This window comes from Leishmania braziliensis, chromosome 16 (genome assembly GCF_000002845.2).
Source record: "Leishmania braziliensis MHOM/BR/75/M2904 complete genome, chromosome 16".
NCBI lineage: Eukaryota > Euglenozoa > Kinetoplastea > Trypanosomatida > Trypanosomatidae > Leishmania > Leishmania braziliensis.
The window spans coordinates 601,887-626,886 of record NC_009308.2 but is presented as its reverse complement, the minus strand read 5'-3'; the positions used below and the strand labels follow the sequence as shown (position 1 = coordinate 626,886).

Sequence of the window (25,000 nt, the reverse complement as noted above, 5' to 3'; positions counted from 1 at the left end):
CGCACGAAAGAGCCTCCAGGCCCTCGAAACTAAAGCAAGTTTGATTTCCAGATGCCTATCAGAAAACAAACGGTATGACATACCCATAGTTGTTGACTCTACCTCGTCGGTGTAGCATTGCCAAGCTTCTCACTTAAGCATCTTCCTTGCATACAGTACCAAGACGCTGTGCATTGCGCACCGAAAAGGCCAACTGGCGAGCAAGGTTCACCAAGGTCACCATCTCCGATCTGTCCAAACTGATCCGTTCATTCTCGGGGTTCATTATAATCTTCATGGCCACCGCAATGCCTTTTGTCTGCAACTTGCCCCAAATCCGACACTTTTCACACGTCACACAGTCCATCAGGCGTGTCACGTTCAGCATCATTGATTTGAACTGTGGTATCAGGGACCGACCCTTCTCAGACTCAAGAAACGCTCCTTCATCAAAAGTGGGAGAGCAGATAAGTCGTGAGTCGAACAGCTCTTTGATGTTTGCATGAAGCTGCAGATCAGCAAGCGTCGCTTCACCCCTAGGACCTGTGTTAAATATACTAACATCATTTGTGAAGAACGGCCTCGCCTTGGCGAGTGCTCGAAGAATAAACTGATAAAGGATATACAAGTTACCCACAAACTCAGGAAACGCCGCAACACGCTTGTTGTACATCTCGCAACTCGGATAGAACGATATGTTTGGATTGTTGTAAATGCCAGCGCTGTGTTGAGGTGAAGCGAGCTCGGGGTCCTTGTAAAAGCTGGTGCAGACGTGAACGTTGATAGACATGTGTAGCCCACTCAAGAGTGTCCGGAGAATGGACAGCTCCTGGCATGCTTCGTCTTTGTCTGACGACAGGCAATTTTCGGCATAGATGGCACGCCACACCTGCACTGCAAGAGGGCCAGAGTAGCCTGTGTTGCCCTCAGGATTGGACACCAAGTCCACGTACTCCGCCCCATCGTCCATTTTCAACCAATCTCCCCAGTCGTCCAGGTTCATGGGCTGAAGAACCGCTGGCATGATGCTACCATCAGGAGTGTTGAGTTCACTCATATCCTCATTGGCACGTAGGGCTTCCGGGATCAAGTTCTCATCACATTTGCACACATCACAGGTGTTTTCGGTGCTGGTGCACAAAAGACTCACGGCCCAGTAAGGGCAAGGCTTTGCACTGTTGACCTTGAAATAACGAAAGTAAGAAGACACTGTGATACGGTTGAGGATCTCAAGGAGCGATGTAGTGCCCTCGTCAATGTCCGCAGGGGAAGAGTGACAATACCCATAGCCGAGTTTCGTAGTGTCCAGCACGATCCGAGGCTTCGCAGAGAGGTTTGTGGTGGTAGCAAAGCGAACAGTTGCTTTTGGCGCCTCGTGTGTACAAACAAGGAACGCAACAAGAAGCGCACTGATAGCACACTTAATGACAGTCTCTATGTTCATTCCAATCACACGCCTAATAAAAAGAATCTTGTTTTTTCTGAGGAAATGAAACGTGTGTAAAAGCCTACAAGCAGAATCAGAGATGAGAAAACCGAAGAGGAAGAAAGCGTATAGTTAAGCCTGGGATCAAATCAGCAAGATAGGTTAATCTTGCCTTCCAAGCCCGTTCTGAAGAAGTGTCAAAATGGCAAAGTGAGCAGCTTCAGCTGGAGGGGGCAGGCTGTATTTACCAGAATCTGCTCAATCGTCGTCAGTTCGGAGCGAGTAAACCGGGAGCACAAAGCAATGCAGGCATGGACGGGTATTACATGCTACGCAGTACGCTGGTCTAGCAAGAGAAAAGTAGCAGCGATAATAAGACCCTCACTGAATTCCGGATCTCACAAAAGTCACACTACTGATTGGCGTGCACAAACGAGCAAGTACAGCGCTTGCCATCGGCCGCGAAAGGAAAACCGTACACGAAGTTCTGATGTTTTTTTTTGTTGTTATTCTTGCGCTTTGCTCGCGGCGGCGGAAGCAGACATTGCACATCACCCCCATCCTCAGTTGCTTAATACTGAAAGTCGGCAACCCGGAGAACGGCTCATATAAGCTTCCGCGGCGACCCCCGCGTCTTTGCAGCTCCGCCGAAAGAAGACTTAAGTCCTTCAAATGTGACGACAAAAAAGACCATGTGAAAAGCGGCGTACATGCACGTGATGAAAGCGTTGACATCCTTGGCTAATGTCGATCATCACGAAAGAATAAATCCGAGTCTGTGTTGAACAGGTGTTTGAGTGACATTCTTCTCGGGATTGCGCAGAGAGAGGAGGAAGCTACCTAAAGAGAAAGGAAAGCTGAGAAATGGGTGAAGGAGTACTGTCATAAAATGAGCGCGGGGCGAAAATGTCGGGTGAACGGCGCGATTCACCGTCTTTTCGTTTCCTCGAAATCCAACGCCCTCACTCCAATCTTCTGACCAAAGGCGGAATGCATGCTTCAATGCCGAGAGGGGGCGAGCATTTGAAAACGATTTGAAGAGCAGCATGATGCTTTTCCAAAAGGTCTTCCACAGCCACACTACAAATCTCAGACCGAGCGCCTCGGAACAATTCGTATTCCTGCTCACGGTTCATGCCGGAGAGGTGCGCCACTTAGAACCTTCGGCACAATGATAATTAACGCAGTGAAAAGTCTAAGTTCGACTGCAACGAAAAGAGAGGAATGGCCTCACAATGTGAAGCGGCGTCAGCCTTTGACATCCGCTGCTCACCCCTCTGGGTCCAGTAAGAAAACCGCGCGCGCCCCCCCCCCTCGCCACATCTTCACCTCTCCTGTCTTGTTCCTTTCGCTGTGTGCTGAAAGTGGTGTTTGGTGAAAGCATCGCTGCGACGCCAAAGGCGTGTAAATCAGTTGCTTGCGTGAAGGAAACACCGAGTGGATCTGAAGGGCTACCTCATCGGTCCCACCATGCACAAAGAAGGCCATGCTTCTTGCTGCACGCACACCTTGAAGGCATGCCGAATTCCATGGTTAAATCGAGCCGCGTTGGTTCAACAAGCATAGAAGCTGTGCTCCACTGCGTCATCTTCGATTTTCCACCTTTCGTTGCCCTCCCCTTTTCTTGCTTTCCTGATTGCCCAGTGAATATTAATGTCTTTCAAAAACTACTTCGCCGCAGGTGCTCGAAGGACGGTGTTTAGGCGGAAAGGTCGCGCAGACGGTCGCCTCACTGGCTCTCAATTTAACAAGCGCGTTCGAACACCTTTTCACGAGCGGACAATGATGAACGAAGTGAACAGTAGTACAGCAAGGCGAGCAGACAACATGTTTGATTCTAACATTGTCCGTCAAGAGCTCCGGAGTGCTAGGCGAAGTGCTAACTATTCTCAATTAGCTTCACAAAACCTTTTGCGCCAGATTAAGGCTGATAAGCATGAGCACAGAGGCTCACTCTCTCCTAGCCACAAGTTTCTCCCCCTTCGATAAGACTCACTCACTCTTTTTTGCCCTTTGCTACTTGAGGACGCGTTGCTGCAGCACTTTTGTTTATTGTCGCTGTTTGCTGAGGCCAACACTTCTATGGAATAGTAGGTAGAACGAAAATTAGCCTGATAAATCTCTTGTCAATACTGCTGTCGAATACACCATGTGCGATTGGTTCACAGTGTTACGGATATCGGCGAGAAGCAGTCTCCGCAGGATTAACGTAATCTTTCTTCAAAACTATTTGAGCCAGCACCGTTCTGGGTCAAGCTTCGTATTTTTTCTCCTATCAATAAGCAATGTAAATCAAGCTCAAGGAGCTCAGCACGTTGATTTTGCGCTGAAAAATTCCTTTTCCTTAGAGGTGCAATGTGTTTGCATTTCACTGGTGAGAAGGGGAAAAAACCTATGTGGGCTGTGATTTGGCAACCCATGTATTTGTTACCCCGACTGCGCGAAGAGGCGCGTCGCTTTTACGACAGTGTAGCTAAATATAATTTTTAGCTACTATTACCCTGTTGCCTTTAGGCATACTTGTGCATAACGATCATTTCTTTGAGTTTACTGAACGCAGCTACCACAACTTGAGTTTGCATCTTCACTTGAATACTTCGCTGTTTTTTGTTTCCTTTGTATCTGGCTCTCTTTTTTTTTTTTTTACTATACGCTATCTTTTCTTTATGTGTGTGTGTGTGTGTATGCAGAGCCGTTGGAGGTTGAGACCGCCGTAGAGGAATTAAGTGATCTTCAGTGCGTTGCGGACAACCCTCAATATTTAACAACGCAAAGCATTTAGACTACACCATAGACTATTAACCCTTCATTTTTCCTACGCTCACACAATACAATTAGAAAAGAGAACATCAACCAATATAACAATGCTTGCAGAAACAGTAAAGCGACAGATACTTCTTTCTGTGGATGCATTAAACATCTCTCTCAATCGAGTTCCCTCTTCCTGTAGCATCTCTGAGGCATGCACAGCGGCGAAGCTGCTTCGCAACCGGCTCCTGCGCGAGCGCACTCGTGTGGTAGAGCGCATCGAGTCACTTCGAGAGCGCCAGATGTACGATGAAGTCAGTGACGAGGATCTGGACTACGATAATGATGAGGCTGATATTCAGCCTACCGGAAATGACGTGAGTCGTGGAGAATTCACATTTATATGCGAAATGATGGTAGCGGAAAAGCTGGTCGTACCGTTGCTTTTGGCACATGGAATGAATTTCAGTGATACACTGCTACCCCAGCTCCTTAAGCTGTTGGCGGTTATGCTGTTACCAATACCGCGCTTTTCGACCAACGAGATTCTACAGAAGGATATGCTGCAGAAGATAAAAGCACGTTGCGGCACAGATGAGTTTTTTGCGCTGCTAGTGCAGTGCGTAGCACCTATTGCAGAGAAGCGAACAACAGGCAAACTGCAACGTGAGGACGTCGTTATTCTTGAAATTGTTCTCACGGTAATCACATACTTACTGGACGGACAGCCAGTGGACACGGAGACAATTATTGGAGCTTTCTGTCGCAACCATGGCGTCGAGCTTCTCCTTGTCGTCATCAACCAGAACTACTCTCGCATTCATGGCACTAATGTGACTGCAAATAATGATGCAAAGGACGTGGTCTTGAGCAGCTCTGGAATGGAGAAAAATGAGAACAATAATGAAGGCACAAGTGATGTGAATCCGAGAGTAACTGGGGTGAATTGTGATATTTCTCTGGAAGGGGATGATATTGACATCGAAGATGACGACTCGTTGTCTACATCAAAATCCACGGAGATGATGCACAGAACCCTCGACCAGGAGTTTCAGAAGCAGGCCAGTAGCCTCCTGGAGAGCGACGAGCAGCTGTGGAAGTGGAACTGCCTTGCACTGACTGCAATCGCAAGTATTATCTGGTGTGTTCCCGCAGAAGAGCTGGTACATTTGACATTGCTCAACCACTCGAACAACTCAGCGCCAGACAGAGGGCTTTCCTCACTTCTAAGTAGGCAGCAGTTTCGTGACTGCAAGCAAACAAGTGATAAGTGGCGTTTTGTTGCCCGAAGTCGCAATGGAGCCATCACTTCCAATGGAATTATTGTACGCGCCTCGTCGGGGAGCACAACAGGATGCCTAGCTATTGGTACTGTCTTTTCTTTGCTAGGATCACGACGAAAGGATCAACTGGAGGCGATGAAGGACATTGATCTGCGCAAACGCGGTCGTTTTATCAAGGGTATGTACCAAAGTGTCACGCCTCAGTGCAACCTTCCACTTCCTACGAAAATACAGCTTTCGCATCAAAATAGCACTTTTTTGAGCTTTGGCTTCGAACCGCTGAGCGTGATGACATTCGGCAAATTACAAGATGCTGCCGCAGCCGTCGAGCGTGCCACAAAGGAACATAAGGAGGTTGTTGTTGGATGCAAGGGATCTGGCGAGAGGCTAGAGATAACATCGCCTCTCGACACCACCATGTACCAAAGTCTTGGTAACGTGCTGCACTACATGACAGTATGCCGATGTATCTTGCGGTATGTTAGGATTATCGCTGAACAATTCAAATTGGAGCAACAATCGTTTTTGGTCATGTTTCCTCAACAATGGCAAAGTGTCTCATCGATCATTTCGCTGGATCACTTGGAGTTCGGGTTTTCTGTGCTGCGCTCCTTCCTCGATTGCAAAGATATTCGACAGCGTGAGGATGTAACGATTGTTGTGGGTTATCTGGCAGAAATACTTCTCGCTCTGCATTTGCTGCTGGAAGGCGAGATTTCTGCTGATCCTGCTGTACAAGTTGCCGCCCACGCCCTGGCGTCGTTTGCCCTTTACAAGGAAGAAAATATCAAAGTTGTGTTTGGCTTACTCTCTGCGTACTCGAGCCGGGTTATTGCAATTCGTAAAGCGCAAGTTTTCACACTTTTCACGTTCTCAGTTTTTCAGCTGATGGAAAAGTGCAGCTACAAGGGAAGCCTTCTTCTTTCCAAGCGCTCAAAAAAGCAGAAGACAGTGTCAACGGAAGAGTCGGCAGATACGGGTGGTGTAGAGAACCAAGATGATAGCGAGAGTGTCAACTCTGCTGCTTTGGAGAACCTGTCTGAGGAGATGCCGGGGGCAATGCCATACATGATCGAAAACGAAAAGAGCGACGAAGATGCGAGGCGGCCCGAAATCAAAGCGAATGTACAAAACGGAAGTGTCGCTGGGGAGCGAAAGGTGCCTTCTGCAGCTGCAGGCCTTCCCGAGCCTTTACTTGAGTCAGTGGGCCGTAGCACTTCTATGGACAGCGATAGGCTAAGATCATCGGAGAGGACCACATCAGAAGGGAGACCTCCCTCCATCGCCTCAAGTGACCGCACCACCCTGTCGACAATGAGCTCTGAACGGGAAGTCGCTGTTAGCGGGTTTTTTCACCGTCTGGCATCGCCAAAAAACATCAGCCTTGTTTACTCGACTCTGCGCCATTGGCGCGTGAACGACGCAGACGTTAACATCGCACTGACATTTCTGATGGACACTTTGGTGCGTAATAACTGCGAAAGTGTCTTCTTCAACGTCGCATTTCTGCTGCTGATGCGGGAGGTTCTCGTCAAGGGTGAGAAAACGCACGCGCCACTTTATGCCGTGTGTGACCGCATCGTCTACGACTTTTTCAACCCTTCGTTTGCGAAGGCACAGGACGCCCGTGCCGCATCAATGCTTCCACATGAAGTAGAGAGTGGCATACTAAGTGGCGCGCAGTCCTATCTCGGGTTTGAGGTTTCGCTGCGCTGCACACGCGCGCTGTTCAACCTGAGCACACTCGACTACACATACATCGAGGAGAAAGGAATGCCGCATCTGATGAGCTATACGGCAATGTCGCTTCCGCACTCGGACGTCGGCGAGGCAAAGCGGGAAGGATCCAAGGATGTCGCAGCTGCGACCATCACCACACGCTCACCAGACACCAGGGCACATCGTCAGCGTCGAACAACGACATCTGCGGGCGACGCGAGTCAGCAATATGGCTATGAAGTCTCTCCTGAGGTGGAAGGCGGCGATGAAGGGACGGTGCTTACTTCGTGCCCTTCAGCGGAGGGTGCGGACGAGAAGAGGAACCGACAATCAAAGCGGCGCCATCGCAACCATCATAGTGACAAAAAACGAAGGCGGCGCGAGGTGCCCGATACAATGGCTGCTGACGAAGGTGACGTCGGCGGCAGGGGCAACGAGTCCGTAACGGAGAGCATTGAGACTGCGGGCTTGGTAGCCATCCCAGAGGCTAAGATGACTACGGTGACGGCGCCCGTATTGGGCTCCGTGGAAGAAACGTTGGTGGTGGAGTAAACTCAGCAGCTGCCTCCCCACCGTTTATTGGTTGCTATCTTACGTGGGTTCACACCGCGCACTGTCAAGGCGTACCATCTGCTGATAACTGTGTCTTTTCTGTTGTTTCGTGGGCCACAGCAAGTTCCTGATGACGGAGGGACATCTGAGCGCGTGGTGTCTGGGCCCAGTCCACACCCTATGAGGAAGCTGAGCAGCCCCCCTCCTCCATCCCCACCCCTCAATGCCGAACCACTTCTGGCGGTGACAGTGTCATGCACCTACAACGTAGGGACGGTCAGAGCGGTGTCTCGCTGCGGATGCCGGTGATCAAGTCCTGGATGGCGTTGCGTCGGAGTGACCTGCGACAGCAGGCACGCTTGCGCCATCCATGTGATGGGCCGAGCGTCGGCGTGGCTGGAGCGTACCTCACCTGGTCCTCACTGCCCACTGGTGGGGAGCCTGCACCACCCCGAGGGATGCCGCCGGTGCCGACCAGCATGACGGGAGCGGCTGTGAGGCGGCCTGCGAGGCGAGGGAGTGGCTAGAGTTCGGTGCAGGGGGGGGGGCCGTGCTCAGGCGACTGGGCCCGGTGCATTGCGGCACTGCATGTGTCTGCGGCTGCTTCCCGGCAGGCGATGGGGCCTGTGGCATGTTGGGGCTGCAGTGAGGGGTTTGGCCCCGTGCTCTCTGGCAGCGAATGGGCCCGCTGCAAAAGGAGTCCTCGTGAGCGTATACCAGTGAGACACGGATCCCTCTCGCTCACGACTGTGTTGAGCGCCTCTCTTTTGCCATCATGGAACGATCTGCCACAGATTGAGGTCACGTAGCTAAACATGCGGAAGAAAAAATAGTAACGGGATCGTAGCAAAAGGAGGAATCCACCCGTGCTCCTGTGCTCTACCCTCCTTTTCCGCGAAGAGGCGTCATGGTAGGGAAGTGTCATGAGTCTCCGACTGTGTCGTGGAGTTGCCCAGTGGATTTCTTGCTAGACCACAGGGAAAGCCAAGGAAATGAAAGTGAGTGACGGTGTATCCCCCGCGTGTTTCACTCGCCCCACTTTAGCACGCTGCACCGTGCGAAAAATGTGTAACACCGAGCGTGAGTGCACCCACATATGCAAGTCGGCTCTCTTTGCTCTTCCCATCGCTCTCAATTCTGTTCGTGTTCCCGTGCTTGAATGCATTGCTCGTGTGCTCCCTTGTTTGCCCCGTTCCCTCCTTCGTCGGGTGTCTATAAATAAAAAAAATGGCAACGCGCCTGCATGCAAACACGCACGCACGCACGTTTCAATAATGTGACCCCCCAAGCCCCACCCCTCCACCCAACCACCCACTTCCTCCAGATATACGTACAACGACAGCGCCTGGACTCTACGTTACCCGCTTGGCTGGCCTTTCTTCGATTGGCTGGGTGTCCACAAGGACGTTCATCGCATTAGCAGCTGACGTAGTACTCTCCATGCTGCAGAAGGCGCAGGAGGCGCTCACGCAAGAGGAGCTTAACCTCCGTGTGCGTCAGGGCCTGCAGAAGCGCAAGAAATGTGCCCTGTGTACCCAGACCTTCTACGTGAACGAGCTGCCTGGGGCCATCACTCACAAGTCCATCTTAGAACTTCGCCAGAAATGGGGTATGGATGTGCGTCGAGGTGACCACATGCCGTCGCCGTCGCAGCTGTACAAGCGAGAAGAAATATGCATCTTCTGCATGCAGTTCTTTGACACAACGGGTTCAATGCAGACGCAGCAGAAGCTACTGGCGTCCACCCGTGATGGCATCTCACAGGCGCTGACATTGCGGTAAAGGGCCACCCTAGAAGGGGGGGGGGAATACAAAAAGGGAGGCAAATCATCAGAACTGGGGCATTAGTGCCCACATTCCCCCCCCCCCCCCCCGCCTCTTTCTCTGTATTTGTGCACCCAACCATCAAGTGGGCTACACTACTGTCGTGCTTGTTCCGCTGCCACGATTACCTCTGCGAGGGCATGCACTCCCGCATCCACTACCGCTGCGCTTCTTTCTACATCCAGCCCCTCCTGCATCTGTTCAGCACGCACTACTCTTCACTAGTAAAGCCCTTACCGCCTTCTCTCTGTCCTGGCCTTGTGGTGATGTCCTACTCCACCGTTCTCTCACCTCGTTGTTCTCCTTTTTATCCCTTTTCTCCCCGCTGTCGCTTTCCCCCGTTGTTGCTGTTCGATGTCACGAATGTAAACGAGCAATGAAGAGAGCGAGAGTCTCTCAGTGAGAGCGAGCATGTATGTGTTTGTGTGTGTGACTGTCGGTGAGGGAGGGGAACGAGAGAGGTATCAACGCTGATGCGCAGAGAGCACATCCGCCGCCTCTCTTCTCTGCCTCTCTCTTATCACGACCTCCGCCCTCCACCCTCTTCTTTTCTTTTGTTCTCTCTTTTGCCTTGTCTTATTTCGCTTTGATGAAACTCGCTGTTCAGTGAATGTTTATGTGTGATTGAGCGATGAATCGCTGGGGAGGCCCATCCCAGCTACCCAGCCATGGAAGCACGCACGTGCTCACCTACTCGTCTATCAAGGAGCAGAGAAAACAGAGATTCTTGCTCCATAGCTCAGCCTGTTCTCTCTCCCTCTTGAAATAAGGATCGGCCTGCGATAGCGACGCAGCACGAGGGAGGGAGGAAGGAGGAGGAAAAGTGTGCGAGAATGGCCTCACGAAGAGTTCTTCCGTGTCGTGTTCTCTGGCCCCCCCGGGTCTGTCGCCGCCTTTTCTGCGCTGTCAGCGCCTCCTCACATCGTCAACGCCGTGCCGGGCAGGCACATGCGTACGAAGAAGCATGATGCTGGCAGGTACCTCAGCTGCTAGGGAGGGAGGAGGAGAGCAGTGCGAATGCCTCTCCCAGCTATACCTCTTTTCCTCTCGCGTGTGCCTACATGCATTGCACTCCGCGGAATGTCCGAGAAGTAGTGGCGCCACAACGACAGATGCTCTCGCTCATCTTCCCCTCTTACCACTGCTCTACTCTCTCTTTGCCTCTGAAGCCGCTTACTTTCTCTCTCTCGATTCACCTACCAAGATGACACACATGGAGCGAACACACACGCACACTTGTTGACGCACGCTATTCAACAGCAGCGACAAGAGGAAAAGGGGACGTCGATAAGCGTGTAGTTCTTTCGTTTGTTTCTGCGCTCTTGCCGGCCCACCCTCTCCCCCTCCCCCAGTGGCCCACACCAGGACACGGGCAAACGAGGAAGAGTAAGCGAAAGAGAGAGCGCACGCCTGCATAGTGGCACAAATGGCAGCGTTTGTCCTCGTCTTCTGCGATAGACTCGCTCTGACAGCTCTCCCATGCCCGCACAAGGCGGCAGCGGTGACTGTGCCCTTCCGTCATCACCCCCTGCCGCGGGGAAGGGGAGGCCAAAGTTGAAGGTGGTCAACAGTAAGGACAGTGTCAAGTGTGCAACATCGATTTTGTCGCTGCGTCGCCTTAGTGCAAAACAGTGGTGCCGCCACTTTATTTTTCTCGGTGGCCACCTCTGCTATAGCGCGTAACCGATGCCACTACTGCCGCCTCACCGCTACAAGCGTGTCAGGTATCCGTCACACGCACCACGAAGGAGCTGCAACGCGCTGTGCACGACATTGCGAAGTACTTATCGAAACGGCTGCGGACCGAAGCCGAACGTACTACCCAAGTCCACTTTGACGAGCATTGTTTGCCAGAGGTGTGTTACCTCGTCCGTCGGTCTGCGCTGCCGTCGGTGATTGGGCTGCTAGCATGCGAGATGGTACGCCGGTATCTAGCTGGTATGCACACCCTCCTTGTGAACCCTGCTGACAGAGCTGAGTGAGCCGGCCTCGTACGCTAGTAGGGTCTCAGGCGCAGCCCGTAGTGGAGCTCGTGGAGGTCCTCATGGACACAGAAGAGGAAGGGGGCCGGCTCACGGTACGGCTGCGCAGACTCTCCGAATGAAGAACTTGACGCGCTCCGCGTCTGTATGTTTCTCTGTGTGGATCTGGGCCGCCGTCAGCGTTACCCCCTCGTTTCCGCTCTTTTACCTTTTCACCTAGTAATGAAGCGTAGGTGTGGGTGACAAGTCTGGCACCCTCTGGACCCACTATGATCCAGTGTTGTGCGTGCAGTAGCCCCCACCTTATGATAACGCCGCAGCGCAGCCACGCGCCACGTTGGAGTGGCTCTCTGCTCTAGCGCGTGCTGATCATCAATCTCGAGCTTCGCTGACGCCGGAGGTTAGACAGTCAAAGTTAGCGAGCGCCCACGAGGACTTTCACTCATGGACGTCTCCCTGAGAAGCGCGAAGAGGAAAGGATCTGCCACACGTGCAGCTGATTATGCGATGCTTGATATCGATGGGCCACTGGCCAAACTACGTCTTGAGCGCGCATGCCTCCTCTTTGCATGTAGAGTGTGGACGGAAAAGTTGAGACAGCATCTTGGTTATGCAGACTAGACAGCATCACAGGGAGTGAGAGTGTACCATAGACACTCGTGACGGGCCTGCCCGCTTCCCTACCCCAAATTCACTGCCGCTTTTTCTCTTCTTACAGCTAGACAGTATAATGCCATTTCTTATCACTGCGCCACCGCTCTCACGCCTGGTCGGCTCTTACCTCTCTCCTTTGTGGGTGGAATCTCCCTCCCGCGTTTTTTTTTTGCAGCGCATCCATGCACCCCCCCCCCACCCCCCAGCAATGGAGGCGTCGATGCAGCACGCACGTCTGTGCTTGCGTCTGTGCGCAACCCCCCCCTCCCCACGCGCCCGCTTTTGGTGTCTTCTCTCCTGCACTGCCCACCGTACCACTCCCTCTATTTCTCCCTCTCCCCTGGCCGCCCAATCATCGCCACCTACGCCCCAATAATTGCATAACACAGTCGCAGACGCACTCGCGCACCATAACGGGACAGAGCTGTTGCGTCATGTTCCGCCGCTCAGCGTGCTGGCTTAGTAAGAGGACGCCAGGGTACGTCTTTTGGCGCCAAAGTAGCTTGACGGAGTTGGAGCACTCCAAGCGCAACTATCTTCTCTCCGAGCGTCCGGTGCCGATCGGCGAGGTTTCGCGACGAATGGCTCGCGTCAAGTCCCGCTACGAGGACACGCGCGATTTTCATGAACGCAACCTGCTCCGCGGTGAGTACAAGTACTTCACGGGCAAGCTGTGCGATCTGCGTGCCGCCAGCCTCGGTGACATGATTGTGGTGCTGCAATGTGGCGCTTTCTTCGGCTTCTGGGATTCAGCGCAGGTAGACCGAATTCTGGCGGAGCTCTTCCTGCAGCTGGAGGAAATGAAGGCGGTAGAGCTGGTCGCACTCTTCGTCTGTATGCCGCAGCTGCGCCGGCAAGAGAGCAACCTGTACCACCGCGTGGCTGTGGAGCTTGTCCCTCTCGTGCCAGACCTGACAACCGAGGAGTGCCTGGCGGTGTGCCGCGCCTGTACCACCGAAACTCCCCCAGAGCTGACGGAGTCGGTGCTGCGTGAGCTCGCCGAGCACTCGGAGGAGATTACCCTCACTCAGTGCGTGGAGGTGCTGGACACATGGAGCGTCGTCCCAGCGGCTGTGCGATTCCGCGTTCGCGACACGATGGAATGTGTTCGGCAGCGTGCGCTGCGTCACCTCGAGGAGCTGGAGTGCATGGACATTGCAGTCTTGTACACGTGCCTTCAAAAGGAAGCGAATGCAGACGGCGCGGACTCGATTTTGTCGGAGGCATTGCAGCAGCGCTTGCTGAAGGCGTTTATCCGTGACACGTCTCGCACGTGCCCCCGCTCAACAGCGATGCTGTTTTCGGCAGTCCGCGGCACCCATTCGCTTGCACTGGAGTTGGCGCAGCAAATGGCGGCCCGGGCGCTGTTTCTGTCGACGGACTTCACGCCTGCCGAGCTGCTGGCAGTCCTTCGAGTGTACGTGGAGGGTCTGGTGTCCCTTTCCGTTTTGTCTGCAGAGTTGCAAGCGTCGCGAACACCAGCTCTCTTACCTGGTGCGGCGTCGTTGGTGGGTGTCACCGCCGCGTTGAACGGCTCTCCCTCCAGCGCTGCTCTCGTGACCGGTCCTCCTTTCCTGTCGCTATCGCCGTCCGCTGCACGCCAGCGCGTACTAGAGATGGAGCAAGCCACCCAAAGTCTCTCTGTGCTGCAGCGTGTCGGAGACGAGCTGTCGGCTCAACTCGTCGAGATGCTCGACAGCGCATCTGCCTACCTGTCTGTGGCGTCTCAGCTTGAGATTGTGGAGCTCTTCGTCGATGCTGTGGAACAGCTGTCAGGGTGTAGCAGCATGGACGCTGGTGGCCCGCGTGGTGGGTCAGGAAGGGATGCGGCAGCGCAACTGATGCAGTTGTTGCCACAGTCACGTCGGGCGTTGCAACTGGTGTCGGGCAAGCTGATTGCCAACATGAAGACCCTCTCCTTGGCCGAACTGCTCCAGCTCCTCGAGCAGGCGAACTTTCTGGGTAGTGCCGCTTTGCAGGATGCTGTCGTCGCAGCTGCTGTGCAGGAGCTGATTACACGCAACATCGATGGTCTCACAGCTGAGTCCGCGTTGGCACTGGAGCAGAGGCTGAGGGCCCTCACTGAGCTCAGAGCAGAGCATCAGCGCCGCTTGTCTACTGCAATCATTCCCAAGGTACGCCGCTTTATTTAGTGCGCGCAGGGACTGTAGACTGGTTTTCGTGCTGTGTTCTGGGAGGTCGAGGCGCTGTGGGGGAGAGAAGCGGTGCTGGCCCACTGGCCGTGTAGCCGATGTCGACTCGCAAGTGTACACGTGCGTCTGGCAGACATGTAGCCCCGCTTCTCCCTGTCCTCTTACATTTGCTGAACCCTTCCTGTGCGAGGTTTGCGGGTGCATTCCGTCTCGGGCTACTTCCTCCGTCTCTGTGTTTATGTGTCTCGTGGACCCCCCTGCCTTCACCCAAACGCCGCTGCTCTGGCGGACGTTGGCGGGGGCTCCTCATTGCATCTCCAGCGCGTCCCCCCCCCTCCCCCCTCTAATAGTCCTTTCGCGCTCTCACGCATGTGTAGAGGTGCCGATGCATACGAAAACAAATGCCAGAGGGGAGAGAGTAAAAATGAAACAAAGCATGGAGGGACACCCTCCCTCGAGAAGGTACGCAGTCAAGCCGCCGCTGGCAGCAGCGGAGAGCGGAAAGGGTGTGCGGCATGACCGCGCTCAGGTTAGTCTCGTCTCTTTTCTTCACTTTTTTTGCTTCGGTCGTGGAAGCTGAGGAGAATGTGTGCGGAGGGGGCGAGGGAGTGAGTAAGGAGACGCCAGCGCTTTAGGCATATGCCTCTTCCCCACCAATCTCTCTGCCGTTGTGATCTGCAGAGTCGGCATGTGGTGGCTGTAACACTTCTCGTCGCCCCACCACCACCACCCATACGCCCATACCCAGCGGCCCTCCTGCTATCCCTTACTTCTTACTCTGCGTTCGGCGGAACAAGGAGACGGTGACGCACATGACTTAGGCCCACACATGCAGCTACACTTCTCTTTTCCATCCCCGTTTAGCCGTACTGATTTTCATCCGCATTTGCAACTGGCCGTGTGTGCCCAGCTAGGCAGCATCCGTTGCTTCAGTGCGCGCCTCACAAGTCTGTCTTCCCCTCACCCCCTTTCCGCTAACCGCCTAACGGCACACAGACCCCTACCAAAGGTCAGTTGGAGCGCACCTCTTTTGTTCTCTCCCACCCCAGTCCGGCGCCGCCCCCACCACCATCCTCCATGTGAGCTGCTCTCCTCTGTTCCCTCCACTTCCTTCTCCACTGCCGCACGATGTCCTTGACGCGAAATCGCCTCCTGCGTTCCGTGTACGACGAGCTTGTCGTAGTTGGCAGCCGCTGGACACGAGTACTGGCTGTGTCCGTCAATGCCGCCGAGGTGGGGCCGCCGCATGTTCAGAGTCACTTGGCGCACCCCACAATCACCGTTATCCCGACACTGCATGTAGCAGGCATTAAATTCTACGACCGCGTGCTAGAGTATATTGACCACGCCGTAAAGCGCAATAAGGACACGGTGGTGCTACTGGAGGGCATCTGTGACAGCGAGGCGGCCGGCAAACAGCAGCTGCAAGAGTACCGAGCCATCATGGAAAACGATGCCCTGCGGCAGACAATGCTTGCCAAGGCTGACGACAACACCCTTTACTCCCCCGAGGTGATGTGGGAGATTTGCCAAGAGATGGACGTCCGTTACGACCTCTTGAAATCGATGGAGTCCACGGTGCGCCTGCAGGAGTGCTACCTGAAGCCTAAGCTGGCTGCCATGTGCGGGCTCAACCTGCGCAACGACGCCGACTTGAACATGCACGAGGTGCAGCGCTTACTCGAAGAGGAGTCAGTAAGACTTCAAGCGCTCGGCGAGCAACTTCCTTCCAGCATCGCGGTAAGCCAGCTTGGCTCATTCCCTGTAATTCGTAAGCACCGCGAGCACAAGGTGGCGCAAGTGGCGCGGATGCATTGCACCCGCTGGTTTGAGCAGGAGACAGATGGCGAGGTAGTAATCCCGTGGGGCTACTTCCACACTGAGGCAATCATTCACTACATTCTAGAGGGAAACAAGCGTGTTGGCGGCGCCGTCCGTATCGATGGCGGCGATGCGTCCTCGTCAATGGGCACGAGTGGAAGCGCTGGTGCCGCATCACCGAGTGATGAAGCACGCCCAAAGAGTCCCACCAACCCGGGGGGGATGGGTGCCAAGGCAGCTGCTGCGGGTAGTCGTGCTGACCCAGCTGCAGCAACCGAACACTCCCCACCTCGACTCGTGTTTATGGAAGCCGATGAACTGTTTACCAAAGTTCCCTTCAACGTACCAAAGGACCTCTTCGAGCCGGTGCGAGAGAAGGCTGGCAGCAACCAGAATGGCTGAGGGATGTGCGTTTTCTTTCGGCTTTTTCCCTCTTTTCTCTGTTTCGCTGCCGTGTGCGTGAGAGGGTGGGCACGTGCGCGTGTCTGCGTGAGGGGCACATGATGAAGACGATGGTGGTACTCGCCCTGCTAGGCGTGAGCCTGCACCAGCTATGGCGTGGGGAAACGATGCCAACCTGTGACCAAAGACAGCAGCAACAAGGCAGAAGATGGAACCGCGACCCTAGCAGGGACCTGTTGAGGTGAAGAGGGGGGGAGTGATCTGGGCTGTGGGACACCTCCCTCTCCCTCGGCAATTCCGCTTGTTTCTCTCAGAGCCTCAGCATGCCCTGCGGGACGTGAGAAAGAAGACGATGGTAGGCGAAGACGTGTGCCCGTGAACTCCCACGTATCAGCACCTCCATGTGTGTACAATCGAGCCCTCTGACTGCACATTTATTCTATGCAGCTTTCCTATCCACCTAGCACATGCCTCTGGGCAGTTATCCTGTGCTCAAGCAGCTCCTCCCCCGCTCTCCTTTTCGTGTCTGTTTCGTTCATCGCCTTTGCTGCTGGCCCTGATGACGGGACACCTCAGCGTGAAATTGGTGTTCAGCGTTCACTCTTTCTGAGAAAGCCAAGCAGTATGCAGCCTGCCCTCTGGTACGGTTGCGGACTCTTGGTGTTGGCGGACAGGGCTGGACTGGCTCTGTGCCGGAGAGGCGCGTGCGGGCACGATGGCGCTTTTACCAGCTCACTATGCATCGTGTCGACGACTCCATCAATACGTTCATGCACCTCCTTTCTTTCTGCTATGGTTGCGTTGCGGTGATGTTGACCGTAATCCTAAGACCTCGCCTCCGCTGTATGCAGTGGCACTGCAGCGGGACTGGGGAGCACCAAACGGTATTGCTGGGTCAGGCTCCTTGACATGGCCCTAGTGCAACACAGAGGTATAAGCGAGCTGTGGATGAATGGGCATGTGGACGCGTTCGTGGTAGAAAGACTAGTTGGAAGAAAGAAAACCACCCTATGAGGAAGCTGAGCAGCCCCCCTCCTCCATCCCCACCCCTCAATGCCGAACCACTTCTGGCGGTGACAGTGTCATGCACCTACAACGTAGGGACGGTCAGAGCGGTGTCTCGCTGCGGATGCCGGTGATCAAGTCCTGGATGGCGTTGCGTCGGAGTGACCTGCGACAGCAGGCACGCTTGCGCCATCCATGTGATGGGCCGAGCGTCGGCGTGGCTGGAGCGTACCTCACCTGGTCCTCACTGCCCACTGGTGGGGAGCCTGCACCACCCCGAGGGATGCCGCCGGTGCCGACCAGCATGACGGGAGCGGCTGTGAGGCGGCCTGCGAGGCGAGGGAGTGGCTAGAGTTCGGTGCAGGGGGGGGGCCGTGCTCAGGCGACTGGGCCCGGTGCATTGCGGCACTGCATGTGTCTGCGGCTGCTTCCCGGCAGGCGATGGGGCCTGTGGCATGTTGGGGCTGCAGTGAAGGGTTTGGCCCCGTGCTCTCTGGCAGCGAATGCGCTCTCTCTTTGTAAGTGTAGAGTGACGCGTGTTCACACACATACACACACCTCACTTTCACGCCTATCTTGTCTCTGCTAGCCCCCTACTGAGATCCTCCTCCTCCTCCACTGGGCTTTTCTTGCTTCCTTCTTGCGCTCAGCAGCACTTTTCTCTCTTATCTTTCTCCCGCCCCCTTCGGTCTTTGAAACCTCAATACACGCGCGCGCGCCCCCCCCCCCTCACCACCACCATCATCACAGAACGGCTCACAGTAAAGGACCAACACAGGCCACTTCCCTCTCCCTCCTTCTTTCCCCCAATAATAAAAAGTAGAAAACCAGCGAACAACCCTCGCTCTCCCTGTGTGTGTGTGTGTGTGGGTGTGACGGAGTAGCTGTCGATTAGGCCGGCATTCTTGGGCACTTCCCACCAAGAGACGACACTGTGTTTTTTTCCCTCTTTCCTTCTGTTCTCTTCCTCTCGTCACTGTTGCTTGCTGTTCTTTCGGGCAACCTCTCCGCGACGTAGTCACTATATCGCGACCACCACAGCGGCATTAGTGCTGTGCCTCGTTGTCTCCCTGGCCTCTTTCGTTTTCGCCTTATATTGTTTCGCGTGCTTTGTTAGGTTGCCTTCTTCTCCTGTTTCATCACTCTTTCCACCTCCTTTCCCCTCCCTGCCATACCATAGCTCCACTATCCCCCTCCCCTCCACAGACGCACGCACACGCACCTTTTCCTCCCTCTCTGTCTCTATGCTTGCGTGGCAGTGTGATCCGGGCAGAGTACTTTCTTCACCTCTTTTATTCGCTCGCTTCCACATTTAGCCTTCACCTTTGGCTCGCTCTCGCTGCTGCTGGTGCTCAGTCTACTCCAGCGCCGCATCACCATCGTCAGCAAAGCTCTTTTTCACAGCGCCTCTCTGCCCCGGCTGTCTCCCCTCTTCTGTTCACACATCGACCTCTCTGTCACTTAGTCAGCGTGTGGGTGCGCATGTGCACTCGCTGCGGATTTCTTTGTTGCTGCCGTACGCCGCATTGCCCTCCCTCGGCCTTTGTTCTTGTCTTGCCTTCCCATCTCTCCCTCTCTCTCTCTAGTGGGCCTGGCATTATGGGTGTGTGCTGCAGCAAACCTAAGCACAGTAATGTCGGGAAGCACACCAAGGCGAAGGAGCACGCCGCCGCAAACAGCAGCTTCAAGTCGATGCAAAGCACTGCGCGACGCTTCCAACCGATAGCCTTTGATGTTGTCGTCCCTGAGGGCGCGAACACAACGGCTATCTCCCCGCATCGTGGCACCCGTGATGCCGATGGCGAGGTGAACAACTGCAGCGGAACTCTGTCCGACGCCAGCCTTCACACGATGCGCGACACCAGCGTTGCCATCGAGCGCAGTGGTAACATCTACGACCCGATGAGCGAGACACTCAACAACATGAGCTTCACGAACAGCTTCCGTGCCGTGGACAGGACAGCAGTTCAGAAGTTCATGAGAAATGTGGCACGGCTCGCGGAGCGCAGCAACAACAAAGGGACTCTGCTGGAGGAGAGCATGCTCAATGCCAGCATGGGGTTAGAAACCAGTGTGGCCAACCGGTCCATACTGGGCGGTCCCAACACAAGCACCATCCTACAGGAAGACCTCGACTACATCGCTGCTGGCGCGACGCTGCCGGACCGCATGGCGCGCCTGGAGGAGGTCGAGAGGTTGCTACGACGGTCCATCGAGGGATCCTGGAGTGTGGACTCGATGTTGATGCAACTGGCGTGCTGCCAAATTGTCCCGACGCTGCGCCAGCGACGCCGTCCATGGTCAGCCGGCAAGAGCGCCCCTCAGAATCAGAGCACCGGCGCTCAGCGTAAAAGCAAGCGCCAGCCAGTACTTGTCATTTATGCTCAAGGGCTACAGATGGATGCATCCATTTCCATGCCCCCCGCATCCGTCACCCCCTCTCGTACCTCGCCTACTATACCAAGCGAGTTACCAACGTTCAACGGGATCGACGGCAAAGAGACCAGTGCCAACAACCCATCGTTGGTGCTCAGCAGATCGAGGTCTCGCTTGAGCGTGTCACCTGCTGGCACGAAGGTGCAGCAGTACGAAATGCTGGCCCTGATGTGCCGCGATATTGACCCTCACAAGGTCGACACCGCTTTGGTGGAAAATGACACGTGGGACTTTCTCTCCGTGAAAAGTGCTACTGCCGCCCTCAACGAAGGTCGATGCATATTCCGCTTCATGTGCGGCTCCCTGGCAGAGGCGGATAGCGAGACGATGGGCATCGTCGACGCCATCATCAACCTCAGCTCCTTCGCTGACGAGGTGACAGAGAACAACACGCCAAAAGTGGACGTCCACGACAGCAAGGACATGACAAAGTACATCGGCATCCATGTAAAGGCGATGTACATGCTGCCGGGCATCATGCTGAAGGATATCACGAAGAACCTGGTGGTGTCCACAGAGTACCAGAAGGCATGCCAGCCTTCCGAGAACAAGGTTCAGGACTGCGATATCGAGGACACATTCCGCCTCACCCTGACAGTCATCCGCTTTGTCTTCAGTCTCACCATTCAGTTCAAGGTGTCAGAGATCACCGACCCGGCAGTGCTGCTGTCGCTCTCCGTGTGCGACGGGATAGTCCCTGGCAAGGTGATCATGCTGGAGCGAACAAAGCGAAATATTGAGAAGGTTGACGCGACAGCAAAGGTGCGGTCTCTTTTGCTCTATTACCCCGTCAACGATGGCGTCTTGGTGAACAACCACACTGTCGTGCTCAACACGTCACTGCCAAAGGTCGTGTCAAAGATTATGAACACCTTCGGATCGCACGGTGCGGCGCAGTCCGTACAGACAGCGAAGCTGACGCGCGAGTACCTGCTGAAGCGGTTCGGTGATGCCCGAGCGAAGGAATAGCGTCCGCACCCTACTGTATGAAAACACAGCTTTGTGAGAGCTGAGGAGAGCAAGGGATAGGGAGAAGGTGATATGTAGCTCAGCAGCTGCGATGCAGGCGCGCACCAAGGCCCACCCATGAGCTCAAACACACAGAAAGCAGCGGGCTCGTGTCGCCACGTAGTCTCTAGCGGCGCTCCTCATGACAAAGACTCGTCGTAGGGGGCAGTCAGCACCCGCCATCTTTGCTTCTCCATTGGTTTTAAGCATCCATGTGTGGTTAGGAGGAACTCAGAGATCGCTTACGCCTTGTTGAAGTTTTACTAACTGGCCAGTGGGAGCCGCAAGCAAACGAATCAGTCTTCTATGGATCCAGAACAGGACCGCGAAATGCAGTTTGACAGTTCAGCAACCCCAACCCCGAGCCTGCATGACTTCGTGGCTCTCTTCTCCTTCACTTGCAACGCACGTCTCCTCATTCCGTTCAGTTTCCCCCCGCTCTCCCCTCCTTCGCAGACGGCACGCCGGCTAAGCGAAAAAGGCTTTGCTCGTCTCTTTACCAGTCATTGCTCGACGAAGACTACCGCAGCTCCAACATGCCGGACACCGGAGTTGGTAGCCGACGAATGCAAACATCGCCTCTCGCAGTCGTGGAGAAGTGAAGGGGCAGACTACACAGCGATGGAACTGAGGGCAGAAAAGGAGGGCAATTCTGACGGCCCTCTCAGCGCCGAGGCAACCCACAGCAAACATGGAAAGCGTGATGTACCTCATAGAGGAGAGACGTATGCGCAAGCACCAGTTACTAGTCTACCCGTGGATGCAGGAGCTGATCAAGGCTGAGGCACTTTGGGAGGAAGGGAACAGCAACGCATCAAAAGCCCGCAGCTCGCGGAGGGCTGGAGGAGAGGAGAGGAGTGTTCCGTGAGTCGCGCCCGGCAAGGCCATTTGGCTCCCGTGACGGTGAGGCTGAGTTAGTGCGAGCTCTCCTCAAATGACCTGAGCGATGCACGCTACGCACTGATGCACGTGATCCTCCACGTCAGCACTGATGACGCCATCAAAACGCATCATTGGCTTCTGGCCAGCCCCTGGGACAGAGGGGGGGGGTGCACAATGACTTCCCCGCTGGTGGGCGAGGTGCCAGACTGCAGTACCCTCTTTTTCCACCCCAAAGTGGCGCGAGCTCAGCGCATCCCTCTTACCGGCTGAGTGGAAGGCAGCAAGCGGTGGCCTGATTGGCGGCGCGGAGAGTGCTGTGACAGGGCTTCACGAGAAACTGAAGGACAACGCATTGCTTAGTGGTGGGTACATCTTCCTGTCCACAACGCCCAAGGGAACCAAGCGGGCGTAGCAGGCGTGGGCGTGATGGCGAGGCAGCTGAACGCTCTGGCATCTGCCCTGACTGACAAGATGAATCGCCAGTTCAAAGGATCTGAAGGCAAACATGCGGCAAAGCCAATCCACGCCACGGCTGCGGTGGTGATTACTCCAGAGCGCTACGGCAACAGGAGTCGCGTGGCTGAGGTCGAGGCGGCTGCTGAGGTGGGTTCCGCGGAGGCAGCGCTGAGGAGCCGCAAAGAGAATCCGTAGGAGAGGAGCAGCACCGGCAGCAACGGCCCTTGCGAAAAAATGGAGGCCGGGATCCCCGTCGGGTGGCGCGGAGAGGGACAGCGCGAGAGAGGACCAATGGGAAATGGGCGCAGGTGGTGGCGTGTCACACGGAAAGAGGACAGGCCACACGCTGAATTGGTCTTCTCCAAGACTACCCGCCAACGCCACTGCATTGCGAGTGCACACAACTGGCCACGCTTGCGGCAGACCCGATCCGGGCAGCTGTACACGAATCCACCACCTACGGAGAGAGACTACCACACACCCCTTGCACGCGCGACACCACTACCTAGTCGGTATACGAATCTGAAGCGGAACACCCGGCAAGGTGCAAATGCGTCTTTTCCACTCAGCCCCAGTCTGTCATCTTCAGGCGGTACGCACGCCCTTCTTGAGAATCGCGACACAACGGCCTCTGACCTTTGTCAAGTGTATGGCACAGCAGCGCTCCAGCGATGGCTGCGGGGCTCTTCATGTGGGTCGATGCATTTGAGCACACACTAGACAACGCGATAGAGCAGCTCCATACCGCATCATCCCGCTTGGGCCCGTTCCTCAACGAGGCCACCACATGGAAGCCTGGAAAGAGAGAGGGTTCGCTCTCAGACTCCGGGACACTCACTACCACAGCTGTGCCAGACTGTGGCACTCGGGCTAGAAGGCACGGGGGAGCTGACTGTGGCGTTCGAGGCCGTAGCGCTGGAGACGAAAAAATTAGTTTGAGCGAGAAGTGCATAAAGAGAATGTACGAGCGCATCCGCATAGCGAGCTCCTAGGCGCACGTCCAGCAGGGAGCTCGCGTTTCTTCTCTTCCTCAGTACTCCGTGCTTCGCTGAGGGCAGACACAACGAATAAATGATCTCTCTGTCTTCTCCAGTGCACTGTGAGTTTTTCCGCCGCTTTCCCCACCCACTCCTATAAACCCCCCCCCCCCCCGTGACTGTGTGACTGTCTGCATGTGTCTGTGCCCCCCTCTCTCTCTCTCTCTCTGGATATGCATGCCTTTAACTCTCTCTATAGAGGACCTCTCGCTTTGCGTGTGCCCTTACGGCTGTGGCTTTGGCGGTCTTTGGTGTACGCTTGATTGCTCTTGTGCCGGTGGTTACGGTGCTTGGAAGAGGACAGTGGAAGTGGGGTGCGTTTGGTGGCGGGGTCCCTCCTCCCCCCCCCTCTGCCCCGTCTCTGCCTCCTCCACCCCTCCCTCTTCTGCTGTTGCACTTGCTTCTCCTCCTGCCATTAACCTTCTCGCCAGCTTTCCCACCTGATTCAAAGTTCACTACACATGATCGGCGATGCACTTGTCCTCCAGGCCGCACACTCCTTCTTCGCTTTCGCCCTCCCCCTCCCACTCACACGTATGAACAACAGAGTCCGGCGCGGGGGGGGCAGTGCTGCACAGTCGTTGGGCACATGCGGCTTCTTCAACGTAATACCGACGCTTCGCGGGTATCGGAGCACGCATCCACGCTGGTGCGCTCTCTTTTCGCCGGAACTTCCCAACAAGTGATGGCGACGACCAGCGCTGCTGAGGGAGATCAATCAGGCGTCTTCCCTCTCGCCCTTCTCTGTGCCCCTCCACCACCACCACCCCCCCTTCTTGCCGCTCACCCCCTCTTCCCTTTTCTTCCCTCTCGTCTTCCTCTTTTCTACTTTCCATTCACTCGTGATGTCCATCACCACGACTTCGATCAGCATTATCATGCGCACACCCACACACACGCATATACAGCCACACTAGTCCACAACGCAGCACCAATCCGCAAGGAGCACTTTCAACTTACAGCGCTTCCCCCATTGCCCCACCCAAAGACTGACTGAAGCTCAAGCGCCTCTCCGTTTCATGCGTCGGCGGCTGTCGCCCCTCCTCTCCCCGAGTCTCTCTTGTGTTTGCTCCACTGTTTAGCCCCCATTGGCACTAAAAAAAAGGGATCGAAGGAAGCCACGCACAGCATCACGGCAGCAGAACAAACAATATCAGGTGCGCTTCATTCAGAGAGCCGCCTAGCACGTGTTTCTGAATACGTCAACCCCTCTCCCTCCCCCGCCTTCTCCTCTTCAACGTTCCCACCCTTCTTCCCTCCCGCCAGCTCATCCCTCTGCACGTAGCGGGCCTGTATCCGAGTCGGCTACTCTCTTCCTGTGCCACTCTGCGTTCTTTCACCCCCCTGTCTTTGGTGTCTCGCGTAACTCAAACACATACAGCGACACAAGCAAACTTCAACGTCGCCATTTCCCTTTCTTCCCCCTTTCACCTTTGTATTCGTTGGATTCATACTAGACTGTGCCTCTTCTCTTCCCTGTACCTCTCCTCTGACCTCCCCTGCACCCTCTTCACTTCCTTGTGCTCCCCCACTTCATCCTCTTTGCGGTCTTCTCGCACTCCCTCCCCCTGACGCGCTTCACGCACCCACACACACACACACGCGCACTCTCTAGCTCACCGTCTCAGTAGAG

The 25,000-nt window shown here is 55.1% G+C and overlaps 6 protein-coding genes across 6 annotated transcripts; 5 read left to right on the top strand and 1 right to left on the bottom strand.

Moving 5' to 3' along the window:
* Positions 1-133: 133 nt before the first annotated feature.
* Positions 134-1,423, bottom strand: LBRM_16_1590 (putative endoplasmic reticulum oxidoreductin; the record flags this gene model as incomplete). Its single annotated transcript, XM_001563711.1, has 1 exon — positions 134-1,423. One exon carries the CDS (start codon positions 1,421-1,423, stop codon positions 134-136), a length of 1,290 nt encoding a protein of 429 aa, XP_001563761.1.
* A 2,846-nt stretch (positions 1,424-4,269) lies between these two features.
* Positions 4,270-7,707, top strand: LBRM_16_1580 (conserved hypothetical protein; the record flags this gene model as incomplete). Its single annotated transcript, XM_001563710.1, has 1 exon — positions 4,270-7,707. The coding sequence occupies one exon, from the start codon at positions 4,270-4,272 to the stop codon at positions 7,705-7,707; it is 3,438 nt and encodes a 1,145-aa protein (XP_001563760.1).
* A 1,440-nt stretch (positions 7,708-9,147) lies between these two features.
* LBRM_16_1570 (conserved hypothetical protein) lies at positions 9,148-9,489 on the top strand (the record flags this gene model as incomplete). Its single annotated transcript, XM_001563709.1, has 1 exon — positions 9,148-9,489. The coding sequence occupies one exon, from the start codon at positions 9,148-9,150 to the stop codon at positions 9,487-9,489; it is 342 nt and encodes a 113-aa protein (XP_001563759.1).
* Positions 9,490-12,601: 3,112 nt separating this feature from the next.
* Positions 12,602-14,320, top strand: LBRM_16_1560 (conserved hypothetical protein; the record flags this gene model as incomplete). Its single annotated transcript, XM_001563708.2, has 1 exon — positions 12,602-14,320. The coding sequence occupies one exon, from the start codon at positions 12,602-12,604 to the stop codon at positions 14,318-14,320; it is 1,719 nt and encodes a 572-aa protein (XP_001563758.1).
* A 1,128-nt stretch (positions 14,321-15,448) lies between these two features.
* LBRM_16_1550 (conserved hypothetical protein) lies at positions 15,449-16,543 on the top strand (the record flags this gene model as incomplete). Its single annotated transcript, XM_001563707.1, has 1 exon — positions 15,449-16,543. The coding sequence occupies one exon, from the start codon at positions 15,449-15,451 to the stop codon at positions 16,541-16,543; it is 1,095 nt and encodes a 364-aa protein (XP_001563757.1).
* Positions 16,544-19,147: 2,604 nt separating this feature from the next.
* LBRM_16_1540 (conserved hypothetical protein) lies at positions 19,148-20,953 on the top strand (the record flags this gene model as incomplete). The annotated part of the gene is made up of 1 exon (XM_001563706.1): positions 19,148-20,953. The coding sequence occupies one exon, from the start codon at positions 19,148-19,150 to the stop codon at positions 20,951-20,953; it is 1,806 nt and encodes a 601-aa protein (XP_001563756.1).
* Positions 20,954-25,000: the final 4,047 nt, after the last annotated feature.